General features: G+C 42.1%; 1 protein-coding gene across 2 annotated transcripts in view; it reads left to right on the top strand.

Annotated features, from left to right (window-relative positions):
* Positions 1 to 25754, top strand: part of arhgap15 (Rho GTPase activating protein 15) — a 123374-nt gene that overhangs the window by 53349 nt on the left and 44271 nt on the right. For both annotated transcript variants that reach the window (XM_048978498.1, XM_048978497.1), the window contains 5 exons: positions 1231 to 1329; positions 1536 to 1653; positions 7038 to 7160; positions 11980 to 12078; positions 18192 to 18269. In XM_048978498.1, the coding sequence (XP_048834455.1) occupies positions 1231 to 1329; positions 1536 to 1653; positions 7038 to 7160; positions 11980 to 12078; positions 18192 to 18269 (517 nt within the window). The remainder of the gene's footprint in view (positions 1 to 1230; positions 1330 to 1535; positions 1654 to 7037; positions 7161 to 11979; positions 12079 to 18191; positions 18270 to 25754) is intronic.

Below are 25754 nucleotides of genomic sequence, written 5' to 3'. Positions count from 1 at the left end.
AAATGCTGTCCAAGCCATATATACCAAGCAGGAAGTACGCGGATACCGACCAATTGTGGCTCTTCAAGCGCGATTTACGAGCCGAGGCCCTCGACTGGAGCGGAACCACCGCGTTCTGCTGATTCCTGCAAACGAGGAGGAGAGGGATGGAGGCCCAGAGAAAGAGAGAGAGAGAGAGAGGGAGGAAAAGGAATGTGAAAACGGAGAAGACACTTTTAAACTGTAGGGAGCAGCAACAGTCTTCCAAAGGAAGCTTCTGGCTGCAGTGAGGCGGCAGGAGAGAGAGGGCTGTTAACCGGGGGACCTCGGTGTCAGCTGGGGCTTCCTGCCAAACGGGAGAGCGGCGCGGGGGCTGAGAGGGCGGCGGTGCTGAGCGGCGGAGTGGCCGCGAGATTCACTGCAGATTAAAGACATAAGTAACTAACAGAGTCTGACATGTCTGACAGGACAGAAGGTGATGTAAAATGTAATCACATGACATGTTGGGATCAAATACCTTTTATTCATTGGTGATTTTAATTTTTATGTTCTTTTGGCTTTATATATATATATATATATATATATATATATATATATATATATATATATATAACACACACACAGGTTTGTACTTATATCTTTGTGGGGACTCTCCATTCATTTCTACGGGGAAAACTCTAATCCCAATATGACAACCCTAACCCCTACCCAGTTCTAACCTTAACTGCGACTGAAAAAAATGGTCCCCGCAATGTCAAAATAACAGGTTTTTGTCAGATTTTGGGGACCTTTGGTCCCTACAATGTAATATATAAATGACTCGCATATAAATACGAAAAAGTTTGGAGATTTATCAGTCGTTTTATATTTTTGATTTTGTCAGATTGCTTTTGAAGAGGCACCAAAAAGACCCAATTATTAATTGTATCCATATATAATTATAATAGTATAATTATGAAGACACAGAATGGTGTTTAAATATTGCAGATCAATTTGTACTTTGCTAAAAATAAAGCTGAAAAAGTTGAATCAGCCTGTGGGACAGCATGCTGTCAAAACGTCCCCGTCATCCGCATGACGCGCTGCCTGGCACTGGGCCCACTGCCGTCACTCGCTAATGACGACATGACAGCCCAGCGCGTCGCCGTAGCTACTCGCGGTCCTGTGTGCAGGCCAGCTCCTCCTTTGTTAACAAAAAGAACAGCTCCTGACCTCATTAAAACCCACGTTCATATTTATTTACATTAACAGATTACAACCAGCTGTGGACAAGAGTTCCTGCTCCAGGGTGACAATTATCCAACAATATGCAAATGGCACGATGCCATTAAGAAAACAGCTGAAGCACTGGTATGTTCTCAAAATCCAGCCCCTGTTGACTTATTATTGTAAATTTCCCTTTCAGGAAAGAAGATTATACCTCTCCTGTTGCACTTGTTTTGTCTTAATCAGATTTACATTATGCTTCATGCAATGTATGCTTTTTGAAATAATAACTATTCTCTTTCCCTGGAACATATAGATAAATGATGCACATGAAACTTTTGTTTTTCAAGTCAAAGGTACCAGGAGGGAAAACCACTCTCCGGAAATCGAACAGCACTGAATTCCTGTTCAGACGTGTAGAGTCTCCCGTTACGAAGGAAGCTCGTCCAGAAAATCGGAGGTCGCTCAGTAAGTCTACTCCTCTCAACCAACCAACCAACCAACTAACCAACTAACCAGCCAATTAATCAGTTATACTCGGAGACTGTTTACTGAAATGCCCGTTTTCCTATAGCTCCAAGACAATTGTATAATGAGACAAAACGTTAAGCAGTAATCATAAATATCTATAAATATTGTGCAGTTTACAGATGAATAAGGGGGTTTTTCCATATGAAAACACCACATGTACTTTATATGTGCAGTCGCTGCATGGTATCTTCTCCCAAAGTCTTCACTCATTTCCTCACATCTTTACAATTTCCCTGGAAAACATGGCCTCCAGAGGACGTGTTAGCACAAGGCCAAAATCACTAGGCCGTCTCATACGATGGTGGAAATGCGAAGATCCTCCTTTGCTTCCAGTGTCAGCTTGCAGATGGCCGGTGCTTGTCGCTGGCGTTTTTCTGCCCCTTGTGCTTTGAGATGAGTTACCCTCAAGTTTCACATACCGCTGTCACTGCCGTAACCCCCCGCCACACTCACAGCATGATACCTTTTAGCATATGATACCGTCACCATAGTTACCTAAAAGGACAATTTAGGGCACAATGTCACAGGGCAAGAGATTTCACTACGTGCTGGAGTTGGAGTTTTAAGAACAAGATTAATATTTAAAAATAAAATGTATCATTTTCAACAACCTTATTATGATCACGTTTATTATGTCGGCGTTCTCTTTCAGTTAAGCGTCATACTCATTGTGATGGGACAGATTCTACAAGCTGTAAAAATCCTTTTTCAATTTACGTGATGTAGGTATTTTGGTAAGGTTTGCCAGGTTATCTTAAACTTAATGGTGTCATGGCACTGATTAGTATAAAAATATTTTACAATAATTATTTTTTAAGATTACGAAGTTGGAAATTCTTCAAATATTAAAAAATAAACAATGTCGAATCACGTTTTAACCTAATTAAAAACGTGCTACATTAAAATGTGTTCTAGCTACTACTGTGTATAATAAAATATGGCACATATTCTGCATATTCACTTACATTTTGCTTTTGGCATTTATTCGGCTTCTTAACGCGTACAGTAGCACATGTAGAGGAATGGTTTACTGCCAGTGCAAAATTGATTGGATGTGAAATGAAAGAGATAATGCGAAAACGCAATATCTTGGCGTGCGAGCGGTATTCCGGAAAACACGTCTGAGGGCTGAACGGCGTATAATGAAGGTGCACATGTAACATCGGCCCAACCACATCGCACGAAAGACCATAAAGATTCCCCTAGTTTTGGAGAGAAAAAATATTGGACATGTTACCTGATAACATATGTGCTTTAAATAAAATGTTCAGTACAGCTTATCCTCAGATATAAATTATTCATATGTCTTCCGTGCCTAAATAAGAAAAATTGGATTTTGAGCCATTCACGTTGTCCACATTAAAAGCAACCCATAAAACCCATTCATCACATCCAACAGATAAGGGCCACATGGTTTGCCGTCTTTCTGTGCCCGTACAATATAATAAAGATGTCTTCCATCTTCTCAGAGGAGCTAAAGATATATTTCCTTGAAGTCAATGCCACCATTGGGGAAATTATCACATTCAGATGAATATGGAGGGAAACATTCTTGGACACGTAATTTGCCGTGAAGTGTACTATGTAAAATTCTCAAGTTCGCGAAAACCATGCCAGTGTTTTGGGATGGTACAAATAAGTCACACCTTTAATGGTATCAGTCAGCGTCAGGTAACATCAATAGCTGAGAATTAATAGATAGTCACTCGTTGTCGCAAGAGTTAATCGGTTTGTTATTTGTGTCAGTGTCATTTGGCGTGGCAGGTGGAAACATCTAAAAGTGACTTGAAGTTAAGCAGTAATTAATGTATTTGGGTCACTTGGCTGTTTCCTTTGGGTGCAACATTTACTCTTCGGAATCTTGATCACATGCTCACCTTCTCCATCAGTGGCAGTAAGGAGCAGAGTAAAGGTGTCTGTCCTCTGTGTGTGGAAATTTCTGTGAGCAACAGCTTGCCTGGGAACTGCCCGCGGTTTTTCACTGCTATAAAGACAACACTTAATGCATGATAAATTAACTGTAGAAGTCGTGTATGTAAATCCTTTCTAGAATCTTCTATATGATAGAAATGATTATATGGCACAATTTTAAATACATATCTAAAAGTCAAATATGCATAACAATTCCCAGGTGATTCTAAGGTATTACTCTGGTATGTCATTGGATTTCTTTTTTTTTTTAGTGTAAAATATCCTGTTGACTTCTGAAGAAAAATACAGAACCAGAACGTTACATTGTTGATGGATTCCGGGTTAAATGGTGGCTCTTGTCCAGTCAGTCTTCCTGTTAACTTGAAAGGGCTTTAATAGCTAACCTGCTTAACTATGATGATTATTGCGATGCATTTTTTAAAGATCACAGTCTCTCCCCCTGCTGGAGGGGAACTATATCACAACTGTTTACACACATCCGAAACAAAAACAAATGCCGCTAAGAATCATGGGAGTTCACTCACTAATAGTAAAAGTCAACACACTGTAGTGATTAACCTCACACCAGTGTTTTCACTCTGTGAGAGCTAATCAGATGTCAAAATACTTTACCTTCAGTGCAATGCTTCGGGAATTCATATTATTTTAAAGATACAGGAATGCACAGCTATATATACATATTTCCTGGAGCCGGCAAATGTCACCGAGGAGCTGTGTTCTTCATCCATGACTGACCTGTACTCTGAACACTATGGTCTAAGCAGTTTGTTGTTGCTGAGATCTCATTTAGTTCATGTTGAACAGAATAATAATTCAAGCTGTTGACGGTGGCAAAGAAATCCAGCAGAAGCCAGAGAAATGCCGGTTAATGAAGTTACGTAAATACTCCATAGCTGTATTTTCGCAGATGCATGTATGTCATTCTGCTTTCGAGCTGTCTGCCTGTCCGCACTGTGAAGTCGCTACCACGGCCACTCTTTTGGTTTGGTGCGTGAGAAGCACGGAACACGCAAGCAAACAAACACGCAATAGCCACATACGGTGAGCGGCTTCCCGTGCAAGAATGAGACGTCGGTTTTGAAGTCGGCTAGATGCCAGTGGACGACGCAGGCGGAGGAGACTGAGGAGCATAACCGTGATGATTCATCTTCCATTTCATTGTCCCCTTCACCTGCTCAGCACTCAGCAGTCAAATGAAAGAAAGTTCCGAAGCATCGATGCAGTCACCCGTAGCCACTTAAGTCATAAACTAATGGCTGGTGACAAAACGTTACAGGGAAATGTACGGACCTGCCCATCTCCAAAGTCATGGGTTAGCTTAATTTTTTAGTATGGCATTCCCATGTAAATGCTATCGCGTGCCCTGTCAGCGATTGATACGCTTATATAGTAAAGAGAAGACGAGTACGGATAAAGATATTCGTTTCACGCTTCTCCTGATCTTTAAATCCAATGGAAACTTGGCTTTATTCGTCTCCATTTTACTGAAATCACCAAGGCTTTTGGCTTTGATTTAAATGCAGTTCTGTCAACAAGGCTGGGCCTATATAGGTGAACACGTATGGGAACAAATTAAATAAGGTGTGGGAGATTTTCTGCTATGAACCGGACCTTCATTTACAGCACCACTTAAGACATGGAGACAAGGCCAAAGGCTATTGAAATGTATTTCAGCTAAGTGCAGACACTCGGAATAAATTGGTTTAGCTATACACATGCTGGCGAGCCGGTCAATGGTGCACTACCCTGACATGCTCTGTCGATACGCGTCGGTTCTGCTCAGAATCCCTTTAATTGATAGTTCTTCAAAAACGCCGATGTCCAGAACATACTTTAAAAGCACTCCAGTGTACAACTGACGGTAATTAATTATTTTGTAACTCCAGGGATTGTAGGTTTGTAAATTGAAGGGGGAGGGTGGGTGATGACTGGTAGAAATTCAAGTAGCCATTTGAATCTTTCCCAAGGAAAGGATGTCCCACCTTATCAGAATATATACACAGCAATTAAGAGGCTCAGCTAATTTGCCTTTGTACTGATAGTAGCCTCCTTCTCTCCCTGCTGTAAGGAATAATATGAAATTCCCAGGAGTGGAGTAAGAGATCCTTATGCGTGTCCCTCTGGGTGTTTTATCGTTCCCGTGGATCTTGGCATTAGCCTGTCCCCTAGCCAGGAGCGACGAACTCCTGTTCGGTCCACCAAAGGCGCAGAAGCTCGACCGTGTATCGCGGCTGTGGTTTACTCAGCCGGAGCGGCAGATCTCTGCGGACCTACACGAGCTGGCGTCTCTGCCACATGTTGAATATGTTTAGTGTTTGGGCGGGGGCTGTGAATGAATACACATGCAAAACTGCCTGGGGCATCACTGCTACTTTATGCACCAATTTGTTTCTTATATAAATAAATCACTATGTAGTTCATCCAATATTTTGGTAAATGACCAAATGAAATGACGTGTATGTGTATATTAGTGACGTGCTGGTACTGTATTACGAATAGTTCAAATAGTTCTAAAGAGCTCTATTTTCTAAATACCCCTTTCTGAACCAGGGATAAAGTTTTCTTAAATCTCGTCTGTCTACGTGTAGGGTAAAATAGTGCCATGCACTTCAGCAAAGTGGGTATGGGAGACGTTATGAGATGCAAAGATAAAGTCTTAGCTTTTCTGCTTGAAGAATGACGAGCCTCTTAGTGCAAGTAGTGAGTAAAAGACCATTACGTGGATTTATGGTAATGGGGATGGCTTTTGGTTGCCCGTTAGTACCATATGCTGAATCAGAAGCTGCCACTCGCTTACGCAGTCAGACTGCCGCAACAGGTTGTGTTTCTTCCTCACGGTCATGGTGCTTATATCTTTTGCGCTACAGATATATTTTTTCCTAATATGTGTCTAAATATCTAAAGCTGTAGTTCGGAGTTCAGGTGTCTTTGAAGATATTGATTCTCGTGTGGGATTCTCTCACATCTATTTTTTTTTTCTTCCACTTAATTAGCTCGCACAATTTTTGCATCCTGAGGCAAAAATCAGTTACAGGTTCAATTCATTACTCTTTTTGTGTGGTTGTTTTGTTTAAAAGATAGCATGTCAGAAGTTCGTTTTAACCCTATGGGTAGTTGGCACAATATAACGATGTTACATTTATTTTTTTCATTTTTCTGGGTTGTTTATCTATTTAAAATTTAAACTTTATCGTTACTAATACTAATATCTGTTTGTGCCAGTATTGGTCATGATTATGTAAATTTATTCCTCTGATTCAAATATTTTTAAAAACCACAGCTTATCTTTCGTAAATAGTGTATGGTTACTGCAGCAATTAAAAATGGACTCAGATCTCTCATTTTTTTTTAATCGTGACTCCTTGTTGACCCTGTGAATCCCCATCTAGTTTTCAAGCTCAACTACAGTGCCTCAGACAGCGCTGATAAGAGCGGGGTGAAGAGCAAACTCAAGAAGTTCATTTCGAGGCGTCCATCAATGAAGACGCTGCAGGAGAAAGGTCTCATCAAAGGTAGGAGTGTTCTCTGCATACTTTCCTGGCCTCTGAAAGGCTCAAGGTGTTCCTCAGTATGCGTTCTCGACTGTACTTGTGTTCTCGTGTACCTGTCTTACATAATCTTCCATTGCCAAAGACCTGTTCCAATACTCAAGAACTGTATGGAAGGGGGTAAAAATCCCAGCATGTCGTTCTTGCCCTGCCCTAGATATCAATGAAACATCGGTTGTATCCTCACTAAACAAGACCAATCCCATGATTCATGGTTGTGCCAAGACCACAGATCTTTGCGTTCTTGCTATTGAGAAACACCCTCAGCTTCTTTGCTAGCAGCCGCTGTCCCTCCTGTTTGCCCACCTCAGGTGCGACATCACATTACACCCAGCTTGTAAGGCCTACCCCCCGCCCCCCCCCCCCCAACCCTGGCAAATTAGCAAACACTTTTGTGCAGTTTTAACTGGAATGCGACCTCCCAGTTGGCTAATCACTGGATTATTACTTTGACCGTACCTGGGAGAGGAGCGACAGTCACTCTCTCTAATTGCGTCCCTAATGTAAATGAGATGAGGTGACTGGGCCCCCGTGCCGCCGGCTGTTCCCGGGATAGAGCATGCAGCAGCCCCCACCAGTGAGGCAACTGTTATCGTTATTTCACCCTGGGAAGGTGAGTTTATTTTATATTTACGCAGCAATTTGCCTAAGCTCTCTTTTTCCCCAGGTCACACTCTCACCATTGCCAATTCAAAATGGTTTTAATCCTCTTGCCAAACGCCGCTCCAGAAATCTCGGTATGGTCTCCACGTAACATGTGAACCCAGATCAGCCGCATGCTCATTTTTATAGCAACTGCACCACCCCCCCCCCAGTATCATTTTCCTTCATCAAACACCCAGAGAAGCATTAGCCTCGATTTCCACCCAAATACAAGAAGATGCAGCACAGCTTCCCGGCACAGGTCAGCAGACCAAGGTACCGCCATGAATGACGGCGCGCTGGTTAATATTTGCCATGAGATCCGCTTCGTAATATTTTATGGTCACAATGAAATGACATTTATGTATGGCTGTTAGTGACAAGCCAATGAGACGCCGGCTTTAAAATAAAGTCTGCAATGATTCATGCTGCCTACCTGTCAGTCTTACATTAATATTATGGCCGTATCTGTCATGTCGCCCATCTATAATGGATACCAGCTGTAAAATACCCTTTGGCATGACATCATATAGGATATTGCCCTGATAGCGTTCTGTTAGCCACTGACAAAAGGCACATCAGGTGTTTGCAGGGATCATTAATTACTAAAATGACAATAGCAGCAGGGCACATTTTGCATCACAGCCCGGCCCATGTGAGCGAAGATGGGTACTCTTCGGTATTCCATTCAGGAGGAGCCTGACAGCCCATCTATCAGTCCTGTATTTCTCGATTGTCTGAACAGACAATCTGCTCAAATATACTGAAACGAACAGAATAGTGCATTAGTGCTACCTGCAGCCAGCACGTCATGGTAATGTAGCGGCTGTGTCTGTGCATAATCGTTATAAATACACGCACCCACACACGGTATATATACATATGAATGCTGATCACAGAAAAATAAATAAAGTAAATACCATTTCAGCTGGGCCAACAAATGAACAGTGATTTTTTTTCTATATTTATGTTGTAGTTAAAAATATTTAGACTATGGTTTTTTATTAAAGAGCATTTTTAAACACACAGAGGAAGTGTCATAAAACAAGTAATCCTTTCCTCCAACGTCGCCCTCTTAAATTACAGTTAGTATTTTAAAATACAGTTACTGCTTTAGCAATAGAGGGCCATTTTCAGAGTTTTTCTTGGAATTACAAAACTTTGTGTATTCATGTTCAAGCCATATGAAGTCAATTAAGAGACAAAGACTGAAAAACACAGAAAACAAGAAATATATAACGTCCCAAAGAAATTGGGACGTTGTTTGACGAGATCCATGATAGCTATTTTGGGTACAGAGTTATCTTGCTGTTAGACATTCCTGCGTTTGGGCATTCCTCTGCCTGCGAGGCGAGGCGGCCGCGTGGACCAGCAGGCGGAGCCCCACTCAGAAGGGCACTGTCAGCTAAATATTGATATATAAGCTGCCCCTTTAAAAACGTTGTCGATTTTCTATATACCAATATTGACTGTCTGTGTTTGATGAATGCATTACTAGTCTGATGCTGACTTACCGTTAGAGATTAACTTGTTAGTTCTGCCTCTGAGGCCAGCGCAGAATAACTACAAACGCCCAGAGATATTAGAATTGACTGTTCAAATTGACTGAGTGTGGAGGTTTGCAGTGGATTTAGGCCGCTTAACGGCTGAACGGGATGCACCAAAGAAAAGTGCATATTTGGTAATAGAGCGCATTTCCTTTTGTTTAACGCAATGACCCTTTAGAGGATTGAGGTCTATGGGAAAATGCTCGCAATAAAAGAACAAGCCTGTGATTAATCATCAGATGTTTTTATTAGGTTCTAAACAATGTGACTTGGGAATTGGTGTCCACTGTAAATATTACGATGATAAACAAAGCCACGCAGGTCAGAGACGATCAGAGGAGGAATTTTAGCTTTAAACGCTTAGCTAGCACGCTCCCCAGAGTCAGGTAGCAAGCCTCGGATGCTCCATTTAGCTCAATATTTCCAACAGAATAATAATAAGTCATACTATGGGGAAAATATCCCCCTTTTTGTAACGAAAAAAAAAACCAAAAAACATCTGATCTGCATTTATCTACAGCATGTTTATGATGGGAAAAGTGAAAAGCCATTCAGTCAGATCTGATTTTAATGTGCAAAAATATAATGCACACATATATATAAAAATATGTGTATATGTCATTTTTATCTACTGATTCGTCTGATATTATTACCAGTGAATACAGTTTTAATATTATGCGTCAGTGTCAATTATACATCCATCCATCTTCTATAAACACTTATCCTCTACAGGTCGATGGCTGCAATAACAAAAAAAGTTTTAAAAGTAAAAATAAATTCGCAGTTATTATAGTCCTTGATTAATAGGCATAACATTTTAATGTGCCTTTTTTTTTTTATAAAACAAGCCATCCCATTTGGAACAGGGAGATTATATGAATAATGTGTTGAAGTCTAGCATGATGTATACCGCACAGCGCTCACCAGAAGACCTTGCTCTAAGACTTTTGGTGCCTCTCCACTGGCATACGGGAGCCGACCCGTGTCCGAGTCACACCGCGAAGTGAGACTAGTTACAGCACGGTTCCAGTTCGCTTTGGTTTTCCACTGCGGAGGGGCCAGCTCGGAAAAGGCATTGCCACGTGGCAGTAATGTAAAACCTAAGAGATGCTTACTTAATGCGGATGGTGTGCATAATGACTTGCTATATGCAGTTTTAATCATATATTATTTTTTGCTATATGCTAAATTCTGCTAGCACGCATCTGAGTATCACCGTGTTGTATTAAACTCTAGTGGAATCAGTATTTGCTTATGTAAACGTGCATTAGAAATCCATTCCATTCAGCTCTTCTATAATACTTTTTTAATGTGGTTGGAAATTTCCAAGTTCTGAGGTATCAGGAAGGCATTAATACATCTCAAGGTGCCTTGCTACAAATAATGAATAATATATGGAAACTGCACTCTTTCCATCAGATAATCCATACGCAGAGCACCACTATCTCCGTGTATTTCGAGCTTGGTTAGGTCACGCTGGCAAGCAGAGCCATGTCAGTGTGGGTACAGCTTGGGTACGGCTCGTGTATATGCAGTGAAAAACTGCCAGTTCGCAGTACAGCTCGGGTGCGTCTCAGTTCATGGTGGCAGTGGAAAAGCGTCATTTGAGTTGATGGCGCGACACACTGTTTCGGAATGGAATGAGGCCATACCCCGTGTGTCTGGGCGCTAGTCACTGGCGGTCTGGCTCCAGTGTGGCACTGAATGACACGGATGTGAACTCGGTGTGGAAGTGATTCTGTGGCCAGTGAAGGCGTGTCAGCACATATAAACTGAAAAAGGCTCATTCGCAAAGATCCAGTTTGGCTTAATTACCAGAAGACAAACAACACACTCACTGGCCACTTTATTAAGTACACCAAGCTAGTACCAAGTCTAGGATTGCCTTTAGGATTGCTGGCTATTGTTTGCATTCCAAGTCTTTCTGTTCACCGCTGTTATTTTTGCACTCGTGGTCTTCCTGTTAGCTCTAACCAGTCTGGCCATCGTCCTCTGACCTCTCCCATTAGCAAGGTGTTTCTGCTCACAGAAATGCCCCCGACTGGATGTTTTGTGTTCATCACACCATGCTCTGTAAACGTTTGACACTGCAGCGTGTGAAAGTCCCAGGAGGGAGGCTGTTTCTGAGAGGCTGGAACCACCACGTCTGGCACCAGCAATCACACCACACTGAGAATCACTAAGATCTCGCATGGCAGCCGCTCTAATGCTTAGTCACACAGTGAGTCAGTGGCTTGACCCCGCCTGTCTGCTGTATGCACGCAGCTGCAGCCGCACGATTGGCTGTTTGGGGGAGCTGGCTGTTTACATTAACGAGCAGGTGTATGCTTGCTGCATACCATTACCAATAAATGACCTTATCGAAATTTTAATTCTCTGATCATTTAATAATACGCTGCATGTTTCATGTACATGTTCTTACTAAATCTTTATATTAATTCTTTTTATATTGCCATGTTTACCTTTGATTTACATTCCCGTTTCTTCTTTAAGATCAGCTTATTGAGGTGTTGCTGATGCTCTTTGAATGTTTTGTGTGTTTCTCAGGTTTTGCACCCTCTGGCTTTATAAAACCACTTTTCTTTTCGTTGCAGATCGAGTGTTCGGCTGCCACTTGATAACTCTCTGCCAACGGGAGGGCACCAACGTGCCCAGCTTTGTCAGGCTCTGCATAGAGGCTGTGGAGAGGCGAGGTAAGGGTCAGGGAGTCACCCTGTGCCTTGACACATTCAACTCCAGCCTGAGTGAAGAATGGGGAACATCACGATTTAAGACCCTTCAAGTACATGAGTAGGCCAACATAAGAATTCTTACTGGCCAAATAAAGAATAAATATATGAAATAAATATAAAATAAATAATACAAATAGTGTATATAGGACATATAGCAACGTAAATTGTAAAAATGAACTTTCCTCTGCCATATTTCCTGTTTGGGATATCCAGAGCCTATCTGAGTATGTTATATAAGAGACTGTTATCATACAAGAACAGCAAACAGTCCCTGCACCTGTATTGTGCAGCTTTTATATATTTCAAATTCACTTCCAAGACTGCATAGTTATGTAAAGAGGACTCTAAAGGATTCCCAAAGGAGTTATTGCACTGTACTACAAGAGCACCCTAACACTTAGAGAAAAATCATACTGTAACTACCAATTAAGTTAGTTAAGCCCATTCCATAGTTTAAAATTTAGGGTGCTGTAAACGAGCTTTAATCCAAACTGGCAAGTGGTCTGGGAGAGATTGTCTCCATTGCACTGAGGGGGGGGTTTCCTTGTTTTGTATTATTTACAGTGGATGCTGTTCTTCATATATTCATGTGGATGATTTCCATAATAAAAATACACATTGTAGCTTAAAAATGCATGACATAATTTGTCTAAACATCAGATTGAGTACCATTACAGAATATACTTATTTTATATATAATAAAACACCATCATAAAATGTTCACAGTCATATCAGGTTTGTTTACACACATTAAATTGTAGAATGTATCAAATGTTTTATACTTTATACACACTGTGTCTGAGAATTGCTTTAGGCTAATAGTCATATTCAAATGAAGATACGGCATATTGTTAATAGTCATACTGTAACTGAGAAGGTATTTTTATGGTTTTCGCATCCTGCAACATTTTATATTTTGTCTCCAAAGGTTCCTTTGAAACTGTGTCATGAAAACTGAAACTTAACATGTGAACGTTTCAGACCTGAACATCAGAAGTGCTGAACAATAATGAACTCTGCCTCTTTTAGACACGTGACTTAAGTCCTTAACAATATTCTTTACTGAGAGCTGCAGCTAAACTGACATACAACATGGTACATGGCATGACACAGTGATGTCCTTTAGTGCTTCAGGCTGCTAAGCTCGGGATGTCAGTGCTTAAATGGACCTGCCTCCGTGACCTGTGAAAAACAGCAAACGCGTCTCATCCGCGATATACTGCAGATCAAGAGGTCTGATCTTATCTGATCTTTAGAAACAGAGGGGACATTTATAAGGTTCATTCAAGATTCAGGATTGAAGATTCGGTGTTTACTTTTGTACATCAGTGCATAGTAGGACTGAGCAAAATATCTTATCATATTTTTTCATTTCACTCGGCATCGATAATTATCTTCATATAATTCAAGTCATTATTTCTTTACTTCAATGTTCCATTTTTTCTTAAAGCTCCCATAAGATTCTTCTTAAGGTCGCACCACCTGATATTTTTGGACTTTGAGATACAAAAATGTTGACACTGTGGTTTATTTGAATGTATTGAAATATATTCATGTTACAAAGGTTTCATCAGATAATGTGAGTCATGCTATGTGTTTATTAAAGGATAAAAAAAAATTATGGACTTTGTCAAAAAAAAAGCATTCATGTCATGTCGTTCACCCTTGTGCATTGTTGAGGGTGGAGTATTATCGCTATGTTTGCTAAAATATGCTTTTTGAGGTCAGAGTATTATTGCTTTGTTCAGTAAAGTGTACTGTGCCTTTATGAGGTTAGAGTATTATCACTTTGTCCAGTAAAGTGTACTGTGCCTTTATGAGGTTAGAGTATTATCACTTTGTCCAGTAAAGTGTACTGTGCATTTCTGAGGCTGGAGTAACATCGCTTTGTCCAGTAAAGTGTCCTGTGCCTTTATGAGGTTAGAGTATTATCACTTTGTCCAGTAAAGTGTACTGTGCATTTCTGGGGCTGGAGTAACATCGCTTTGTCCAGTAAAGTGTCCTGTGCCTTTATGAGGTTAGAGTATTATCATTGTATGCTGAGGGAATGTTGATGGGGAGATGCATACCCAGAAGGTCTTTGTCAAATCATTAAAGTATGAAAAGAATTGTGGAGGACATACAGTGAATGTAACTTTCTGTCATATAGGTAAGGTAAACTCATAATTCTCAGCAAGTGCACTAAAACATGCGTAAATGTGTTCAAAAGCCGTCTGGCCTCTCAGGGTGGCGATTGAGCTTGGGAGACGCTGACAGAGCTCCGCTATCCATGTGTATGACTGTAGGAGCTCTCTCTTTGTAGGGACAGCGGAAGAATGAGGCTTGAAACCTCACAGTAAGTGGGATTATTGTGCGTGGGTCATTGCTGGTGGATGTAATGCACTCTCCATTTTGTTAAACGAGGCAGTGATTGATAGCACCCCATATTCCCATCCACGGGGGGGGGGGGGCCTCATTTCTCTTACTTTACCTTTTCATTCAGTTTTCTTATGCCCTTTCCTAGCAAAACTACTTCAGCAATCCGTTTTCATTGGTTTTATTGTGCACTTAGAAAAGACCGTGAGCCCACTAATGACGACCCGCTATGATTTCATAAACACACAGACGGGGCATCAATTTAGATCGCAGTTCTGAGTTCGCGAGGCTTGCTGAAAATTCTGACGCTTAACCGGGCACTTTTTGGAGCTAATACGTCCTTAATGGAGTATCATCACTCCCCAGCTTGCAGATTTTGTTTTATTTATGTTGGCATGACAGCCTGTTCCCCCCCCACCCCCCCCCACTTGCGATGTGCCTGGCTGTTACAGTCCCTCGCTGCCTCTGCAGTCGGCGCTTTCCCAAGCCCTTTCCAAGCAGGGGGATCGCCGGCCCGTTTGACCATTAAGACAAACACTCTTCACTGTTTTTTTGTCCATTTCAAAATGTTCACTTTGATTCCGGGCCCGTTTTGTGTCTCCTCTAAATTGTTTACAACCCACTAAAAGTGAGTATGAATTATATGTTTGTGTTTCGGATTCCTTCTGCGGTCATGATCAAATGTTTGCTCTGAACAATTAGCAATCTGTGGTTAAAGTTACAGTGACCCAAAAAATGTGCAGCTAAGGTTACAGAGTTTTTTCCCTCCCTCTCTAAAAAAAAGCAGGTCGGCCGGTCAGGGATTTTTTTGAGGGCTATTTCAGTACGTGCCCGGCTTATCAGCATCTCATTGTGGCAAAAGATGGTATCAACACGGTTAGTGTGTGCATAGTGCAACATACTGACAGCATTTAATCTTTTCCCAGCATTCCCCTGATTTTTATATGAGCTGCTTGTATACATTTTGATGTAACTCTTTTTCGTTACCTGTGGCGTATGTCGTACTGCTTTTATGAAATGCCAGACCTGCTAGAACCGAGTCAGGGAAAATCTCAGTGATACAGGGCTGGTCCTGGGCATTAGCGCACACGCAATTGGCTGCTTGGACTTTACATTAATAGCTCATTATTGTTGGCTGGTTTTAAGCGTCTTTAATGAGAATGCAGTAAGTTTTAATGAAATTGGGGATTTTAACTTGTTTCAAGTTCAAAGCTTAGTGAGGTGCCGATGTACTCTTGAATAAAGTACTTAACGTTAAATTGCTTCAGTAAATTCCCTACGATATAAACAAATAACTTGTAAAATTCCAGGCTTTAGAATGTATTTTAATTGATTTTTTTATGAAGTAAGCATTTCAGTAATGAGAAGTGTTGTGGATCTGGGTGTGTGGACTTCCCAACATTCAGAGTAAATTTACCAGTGTTGATTATGGGAGTGAAACTATAAAGAAAAGAATCCAGATATAATGTCAGCCTTGGGAATTTCTGAAAAGCATGACCGATATGCAGTGAATAAGAAGGAGTCACTGTGTGTATAAATGTGAAACAGCCTCTGGCGACACCTGTGCACTGTGACCAATGCAGCTACATCCTCAGCACCAGAAAGTATAATACTCACTTAAGTTTGAATTAGCAGCCTAGAACATTTCATGACTGTAAAATTTCACATTCGGTGTCAACCCATGTATAAGCTATAGACCCTTTGTGTTTTCCTGAATCTTTTACATGTATATTAAGAGAAAAAAGAAAAAAGTGCTTTACCAACAAATTGTGCCATCTGCCTTTTCTGCTGAAAACACACCACAGTGCGGCCGGCTTCACAAAGTGATTTCCATAATGCCATTCCTTGGCAAATTGCTGTTTTAGAAAAACAGGAATTTCATGCAAAAATATCCTTGTTTATTAATCCATAGAAACATGAGAATAGATTTAATTAGATTGAAGTAGGTCAGAGATCAGTAATCAAACTGAATGTTTAATGGGAAACGTTTTTTCCGGTATTCTTCAAAAGGCTCACAGTTACCACAGAAAGCCTCTTATTGCCAATATCCTGCGATCCGCAGTTTACTTAATCACATTCACCTGAAGGCCGCTGGATTGACATCAAATAGTCTTATGAAAGAGATGGGAGACTAAAAATAGTGACCGAAACTCATGGCATGCAGATGACAGGAAAGCCTGTCATCTGCAAGGTCTACAGCCAAAAAAAAAAGAAGAAATTAATTTCCTGTGATTTCAGAGAAGTGTGCTTACGTCAGCGCTTCACTGGCGGACTGGAGAAGAGCAGATCATTGATCCCAGGAGGATGCGTTTCCACTAGGCGGCCTCACGTGTCACTTCCTGTGGCCGCCCTCATGCCGAGTTTCCCTCTGAACATCAAGGAGAAGCAGAATGGGGGGCGATCTGCAGGGTCTGGGGGAGCGTTCTGATGTTACCTTTTGGAGGGAGATGTGGCACACGGGTGACACAAAGTCCCTGTTTGTTTATGTTGAGAATATATTTACATGCTATATACAAGTCATGTTTCATGTGCGTACGCCTTTCATGGACTTGACTATTCACTGATGATCAAAGAGCTGTGGAAATAAGTCACTGGGTTGTGATACGGAAATCTTATTATTATTAACCATTATTTTCTTTTCTTCTTGTCAACAAAAATTGTGTACTAACCAATGCAGTACTTAAAAACACACTTTGCCAAAAGTGAGTAATTACCCGCACCGCTGCGGACGCCCCAGTAATCGTGTATTTTGGCCGTTCACTCCAAAGTCTCTGGGATACTTAACCCCCATCATTTTCAGAACATGCCTGTATTTTCTTTCATTTGCAAATGGATGTGTTTTGGAGCAGCAGTAAACCATGCATTCATCACCCAAACACTTATCCAATACAGGCTTATGTGGTAGCACCATATACTAATGTTAATCATTTGCTAATTTGTTTTTTTAATAGGGTTATAGAAAAAGATCCTTTTGTCAAATTGTGACAAAATAAGAACACTACAAATGACCTTTCTTTACTCCTCGGTACAAGGAAACAACAAAGAAATGCATTTCTTAGCTGAATAGACAGTACATAGTTCATTTCCATAATAATGAATCACTTCCAATCTGAAGATGACCATGTGGTCAGGAATCACCAAGTCCGCCAACTCTTACTGGTCTGGTTTGGCTGCAGCAGTCGGTGTTCTTGGCATTGAATTCCAATGGCACGTGAACATTATAATTGGGGCAATTTTCTAAATATCTTCAACTTCCGTTCACATCGTAACGGGTCCAGATGGGTACGGTGTCCAACTGCATAGCTGGACCCAATGGTGGTACACAATTCCTGGACAGTTAATAATGTGAATACAAGTGCTTGAAGGAAACACTGTCACTTTGTGCGCCGCCTTCTCAGAATCTGCTTTAAAATTATTTGGTGGGGGTAGGAACAGGTTTGTCGTTTCTGGGGCTCCCTTCAAAAAGTGACTCTGGGGCCCCCTGCCCCCCCCTCAGATGTTTCAAAAATTACATAAGTAGCTAGGGAGTAGAGTCGGAAGATCGTAGCTAGCTAGCTGGTTAGAAAAACATGCTACGTAAGTTTATTTAGTCTTTATTTAATATTTAGTGTAGTGACGGTTCATCATTGTATATTATATTTAGTGTAGCACTTGCAGTGAAGGATTTTTTGGACATTCACTGCCCACCATTTCATGACGCGGCTCCATGTCTCCTCCAGGTCTTGAAACCGATGGTATATACCGAGTCAGTGGGAATCTGGCCAGCATCCAGAAGTTACGATTCTTGATTGATGAAGGTAAGCTGCTTATTTATAGTAACAGATGCCATATAAACAGATGGAAATTATGTGTAAAATAAGACAGAGACAGCGTATGTATCTGTTAATTTTGTATCATACTTACAATGACCCAATATTAACCGTGGACATGGGAGACCCCACTGACTCAGGGAATAGCTTCTTCTTTGGAGGTAAGAAGACTGTAATTTACACTGCTAGCTTTAAAACCCCTCCTTAATGTAGCAAAGTCAGATCTTTTACATCTAACCTTAACCTTCATCGATTGTCTGCACTGTGAGTAGACCAGAGGACCAAACACGATCTTATGGAGAACATGCAGAGTGCACACACAAAGCCGAGGGTGGGTTTCTAATACAATCAAACTCATGGGGAACATACAGACTGCACACACACAGCCAAGGGTGGGTTTCCAATACAATCAAGCTTATGGGGAACATACAGACTGCACACACATAGTCGAGGGTGGGTTTCAAGGACCTCTGAAGCTGTTTGTCCTTTCATACTGTGATACTACAGAATACATTCTAAGGCCAGAGATCTTTTATACATATTGTATATATGTCTGCATGGTAATACCCAAATGCCATGCATTGTTTGGTTGTATTCTCTCCACCTTTGAATATAACATTCTTTTTTATTCCTTTTTCCTGTGTTTTTTCGTTCCAATGAGAATCACACTGGTCTCCGTTTCAGCATCACTGATTTTTTTAGCAAAAAAAAAAAAACAAGTGCAACTAAAAGAGACTCCCAAACAGACACATGTGAAGATCGGGATCTAATTACTTAGTCCGTTGTTGTTTGGCACCGTTCAGAGCCATTGTGGCTGAGAGTCAGGGCCCTTCATCACCAGACATGCTGAAGCTATCTTTAACCAGTGGTAAGAGCAGCGAGCGGCACTTAACTGACAATCCATCAAATCCCCCATTTAAAAGGCTTAAACAATTAACCTATCACTAATGAGAGCAAAAGGTCCATTGGACACTTAAGAGCTCTTGATGGAACAAACGAGGAACATGATAGGCTGAGCTGGCCTGCCGCATGTCCTGCTCCATGGGTAAACACGTGGTCCACACTACTAGTAAACGAAGCGATTTTTTCAAATAGCTTTCTTGTGATTTAAAGATAATCAAAAATAATACATTTATCATTCAAGGAAGTAATTTTTCAATAATGTCTTTCTGGGTAGCCTTCTTTACTAAAGATCCAGCATGCTCTCATGAAGACTACAGTCAATTCAGATTATTATGTCCTGCAAACATAGACATAGTCTATGCTGTCCTCTACTAGCCGACTCTCTAAGGTAGGGCTGCAGAACTCTAGCTGTTTGAGGGAGGGCTTAGTTCATTTCCAAAAACAAACTGATTATCTTCAATATATTTGACTGCATAAAAAAAAAGTTTTACTGGTCTGTGACATTTTTTGCACAACATATATGAGATATTGGTTATGAAAAGGTTTATTTTCTCTTAAGGCAATTGAAGATGTGAAATCTTACTCCCCCAGCACTATTGTCAGGTATTATTATTATTATTATTATTATTATTATTATTATTATTTTATTTTCTCAGTCCACTTTACATTCACACTCATATCGATGGGAAAGAATTGTCACGCAGTATATTCTAGAGAGAATGTAGGGATTTGTTCCTCTGTCCTCCAATTATGACGGCCGGCTGACCTCACAGCTGATGTGAATACGAAGGTGGTTACAATGAAAAAGTTTAAATAGCTTTCAGAAGTGTCGTCAGCCTCCTTAGAGATCGCTGATTGATAACCTAAGTCAGTCTTATAAACAGTACATTTTTCTCAATGCTTCTAACTCAATTGTACCAGAGCATTATAGCGCAAAAATAAATTACATAGGCCAAAATCTGATTTTATCATAATTTATAGTGTACACAATAAAAAAGTCGATGTTACAGAGCATCATTTTGAACTGTACAGTATTTAAATCATATTTCACTACACAACACATCACACATAGGGTACCTCCACAATGAATCATGGGTAAAGGCCATGCTGGACTTCTACAGAAACCTGCATGGTAAATACTGACATATAAATGTATTGGGACATAACATAACCTGTTAATGATGAAGAAAATGTTTACTTGACCAAGCACAAATGATGGAAAAGCTGGCTCGATTAGCGCTTTACCATTATCGTCTTAACAAGGTTTTAATTGAAAAGATAATTGAAGACACTCCAGTATCATTAATTTGCTCGCTAATCGCCTCATCTGACAAACACAGGCAGTGCTTCATTTGAAAACATTTATTCCTGTTATTGTTTTTCGCACTGATACAAAAATTGGCATAACTTCCCAAACAGGCGTGATGTGGAGCCGTTTCCATGGCAGCATGGAAATAATCGTTAGAAAGCAGCGAGTGATATGAAGGTCTTCTCCACAATTCTAGTGAAGTGCCGTAGGTTTGCTGGTGTTGCTTATGCTAATCTTTAATGAGAGGTGATGGATGATGTCAGTGTGATTTATTACGTGTCTGTAAAGAGAACGGATTGAACTCAGATGCGAACTCGCCTGAAAAAATCCAAAGAGCACGACCGCTCATGGCCAATAAACTCTGGGTATGAAACCATCGTATGTCAAAATCTGCTTTTACAGTAATTTAAACTCTGCAGTACGTAAAATGCAAGATTCTACAATAACAGAGATGAACTACCATACTAGGAATCTATTTGAGCATAAATTTACTTCATTTTGAAGTCTTATAGCCACTATGAGCATTAAACCATTACTGAGTAAGGTTATCTTAAGATTTGTTATTAACGGGCAGCAGGTGGTGTAGTGACTAAGGTTCTGCTGTAGTACCCTTGAGCAAAGTGCCTAATTTGAATGAAAGATTATAAGTAAACATTCTAAGTATTTTTGGAACAGTACCAAAAAATATAAAACTAAAGCGGACTTCACCTGAATCTGAAAACAATGCTACAAACCTAATCTCTATCATCCTCATGCACACTAAGGTAAAATTGAAGTTGAACCCTCAGCAAACAAATCGTTAGGAAACTCCTGGTAGCAGAGTTGCGCGGACTCACAAATTACTGCGATTCCGCTAGAGTTCGTGGTATCTCCCTTACTGCTGGCTGAAAATCAAATGCAGTCGCAGCCTTAGTTGCATTACGGAACACCAGCCGGTTTTAACCGGAAACACGCTGGTCCCCGGCCTGCCAACGGCAGGTGTTTATCGCCGCTGAGGTGGGCGGGGCACCTCATGCCGTTACCAGGATACCTGTCAGCAAAGCCGGATTTAATTAGCCCGGTCACTGAAGCTTGAAAAGTAACTTTTGGCCTGGGGTGAGAATCCCACTGTGCCACACACTCGGCTAATTATGCACCGGGCCGTGCAAATAGGTGGCTCGGCGGTGGCTGTGATTGGATCTCTTTTGTTATGTCAGCGCTGCACCCCGAGGAGCTTCGGGGATGCCAGAACTCAATGGTGGCCGGGTCAGTTCATGAAGCAGTGACCCGCTGGTAACCCTAACCCAGGTGATGGGGAGAGTAAATGCCAGACCCGGCAGACCTGGCTCGCTGCTTCACTGGGCATGTTTCCAGTGACGCTGAATACCTCTGAGGGGCAGTTTGACTCCTACATCATCAGCATTCTTCTAGCCACTAAGAGAGGCAGTAACCACACTAAAAGAGATGGTAGCGCCAGTTAAGCTAGCATGGCGATGTCATCTCCCCCAGGCCTTAAAGACAGTTGTGTTTGTGGCATCTTGATGTGCGTCGCTATACAAACTTTACCTGGAGTAGAGTCAGCACACATGCTTAGGGGAGGAAGGGAGACGGCTTCCCAGAATGCACCAGACGTCACCTCCTCCAGCTGCATCCTCCAAACACGCCCTACCAGCGCAGCGCGTAAGCTCCCCTTCATAAACAAAAATCTTATTTCCATAATTCATACAGCTGGTTGGCATTTACAGGCACATCAGGTGCAGTTGGGACGTTTCAGGAACATTAACATGTATAGAATCGTTTGTCAACAGATCAACAGTGTGCGCAAATCAGCCTGAACTGGTCCCCACTGCCAGCTGCTAATTACGGTGCGTCCCGTCTGTTTAATGATGGCTCTCGTTGCATGTGAATTATGGCCAAAGGCTTGTGGCATTAGACTTCTGCTTCCACAGTAACTCCGATCGAAAGGGCACAAGCTAAATACTATTTTTCAAGTGAAAATACTTAGAGAATAACGACCTTGTATTTGGCCATATCCAGTACATTTCGGACCACAGCATTAAGGTCATCATTCTCTGCCGGTTTCTATCATCTCATACTTGTATATGTTGGCAACACCTCCAGGATTGAAGGTTGGAATCCCACATCCATTCTCCATGTGTGGAGTTTGCATGTTGATTTTCAGTCTTCCCCTCCAGTCCAGAGATATGCAGTTTGGCTAATTGGTGTCACGAAAATGGTCACAGTGTGTCCCCGTGACCCAGACTGCGATAAGAGGTAGGAAGATGGAAGGATATGACTTGTATAAAAATCTAAGCATAGACAACTGAGACTCTTAGTGAGCAGACTGTCTCTGCTTGGCCAAACAGCCATTAACAAGCTGGGTTATAATGGCAGAACAGGGGAAGTTATTTCAGTTATACTGTTCATCCATCTTCCATACACTTATCTAGTAAAGGGCCATGGTGAGCCTGGGGGCAACGCTAGGAAGCAGAGGGCATGCGGTAGGGCGGCACTCTGGGGGGGACATCAGTGCCCTAAAGGGTATGCTTACACACACACACGAGGTGTACTCACACACACATGGGGTATACTCACTCACACACGGGGTATACTCACAGACACATGGGGTATACTCACTCACACACGGGGTATACTCACAGACACATGGGGTATACTCACTCACACACGGGGTATACTCACACACACATGGGGTATACTCACTCACAGATACATGGGGTGTGCTCACTCACACACACGGGGTATACTCACACACACATGGGGTATACTCACTCACAGATACATGGGGTATACTCACTCACACACAGGGTATACTCACAGACACATGGGGTATACTCACTCACACACGGGGTATACTCACACACACATGTGAAGTGTACTCACACACACATGGGGTATGCTCACTCACACATGGGGTATACTCACACACACATGAGGTATAGTCACTCACAGATACATGGGGTATATTCACTCACACACACGGGGTATACACACACACACATGGGGTATACTCACTCACACACGGGGTATACTCACACACATGGAGTATGCTCATTCACACACGGGGTATACTCACACACACATGGGGTATACTCACTCACAGATACATGGGGTATACTCACTCACACAAACGGGGTATACTCACACACACATGGGGTATACTCACTCACACACACGTACACACAGATACACACTCACAAACACAGACACATACACTCACCCACACATACACACTCATAAACAGACACATACACTCAGCCACTCAGATACACACACTCTCAGATACACAGACGCAGAAACGCACACACACTCACATATGTAAACTCACACACAGACACAGATACAAACTCACACAGACAGGAACACTCATACAGACAAGCACACTCACACACAGACACACACTCATTAGCTCACACAATGGGCAATATAGAGACTTTGATCCTTGAGAGAATACATGCGGAGAAGATGCAAGCTGCAGACACTTAGTGCTGTCATGGATTTTGAACCATTAACTCCAGAGGTATGATGCAACAATATTACAGTGATTCTTAGCTCCAGTTTCAGCAGTCATTGGAAAGCTGACTGGCAAAAGAGGCCACTTCCAGGAGAAGTTTACTTTCCTTCCGTACTTGGTACAAATGCTGAGCAGGACAGGGTTAGAGTATGTGTACAGCGGTGTTCCTCTTGGTGGACCGAAGTATGTTCTAAGCTACCGGAAATAGGTGCGGTCATTTCACATTGCAAAGGGCCTCTCATTCTATGCTTTTCCACCACACAGCTTAATGCTTCAGTTTACAGGCCAAGGTAACAGCATCATAGTCAAAACTCTTCCTGAGACAGAATAGATATATTGTAGTCTGACAAGCCCTTTGCTTTGCTAAACTTATGTACAGTTAAGGAATATTACTAAATGTCTGCCGATAATAAATATTCTAATGCATGTGTTCTTCGGTTCTTATATTTGTGTTCATGATGACTGCCAGTGAAGACACAGTGTTATCCATGTGTTTGAGACCAAAGTGGTGCAATCAGCTCTCATAATGCACTGCGTGATATGACAGACTGCAAGGTCTGGTTTAGGTACCTGAATGGCAAGGACATCACACCCATAAACACTCGTCATGGCTTCATGCCAGCTCTCATTCTTATGATTATTGCACATGGAGATTTAGCATGAAGGCTAATCATACATTGATGGAAGTATGATGGGGGCAGCACCCTGGCAGTGCGCCCTCCCCGCGGCCCACCTTCTCCTCCCGCCTCCCACCTGGGTCGCCGCTGCCATTATTCCTGTCATTGTGATGTATTTCATTCCCAGTTGTAAGCAGTGACCATCCCAACCGAGTCACAAATGTTTATCTTTTTTCTTAGCTCTCATATTGCCTTTAATAAATGATTTCAGTTGAATTCACAAAGACTTTACACGCCTGAAGGAGATGACTGAGCCCTTTTCAAATGCCTCGGAAATCATAATTTCCCCGGAATTATGGAATTAAAGAGGTATATTTGAGAGATCTTCCTTTCCCTCTTTGAGGCCCGATACACGAGGGGGGGGCAGTATCAGAGGGGTTCACTGCATGTGGTGTTCTCTGTTCGGCGGCGTTCCCCGTTTCACAGTTAAACGCAGACAAGGGCGCGAGTGAGGTGGGACAGGGGAGTGTCGTACGCAGAGCGGGGCTGACGTGCATGCTGGCGGTTTCCGTGAATGACTTACTCTCCATTTACGACGAGCGCAACACGCATGTGGCCGCAGTGCCCTGTCCTGCCTGCCCGCGGGGCCCACATGAGTAGGCTGAAAGAAATCGGCCACAGACAGACTCACGCGGCTCCTTTGAGTCGCGCGAACAGGGATTTTGGGGGGGAGGGGGGGTGCTGATGTCTACCACACTCGAGCAAAGAGCTACCTCGGAGCTGAGCCAAAAAATAAAAAAAAAATGCATTTCTCATATTTCTTTATTTTGTTTCGACCTGAGCATTCCCAGACTCTGTCTAAACAGCCCCCGACCCCCCGGCTGGTGCACTTACCCATCCGTATTTAAGCCCGTAACCAGTCCGCCTGCAGCTGGGGGCCACCCATGGGGCACGTCAAATCTGAGGGAGGGCCCCCTCCCCCCTCTGGGGCTGGCGTTCCCGGCCCCTTGTGTGCTGTCGGGCTCGGACTCACCCCAGCGTGGCCCCTGGCAGCCAAGGTCACTTCTGGCCCGGCCCTCTTTGATTTGGATGCTCTCTTTGACATGCAGAGCGCAGCCGTGACTCTGGCAGCC

Source organism: Brienomyrus brachyistius, chromosome 16, assembly GCF_023856365.1.
Source record: "Brienomyrus brachyistius isolate T26 chromosome 16, BBRACH_0.4, whole genome shotgun sequence".
In the NCBI taxonomy this organism is placed as follows: Eukaryota; Metazoa; Chordata; class Actinopteri; order Osteoglossiformes; family Mormyridae; genus Brienomyrus; species Brienomyrus brachyistius.
The sequence above is the reverse complement of the archived record's forward strand: the minus strand, read 5'-3'. Positions and strand labels throughout refer to the sequence as shown.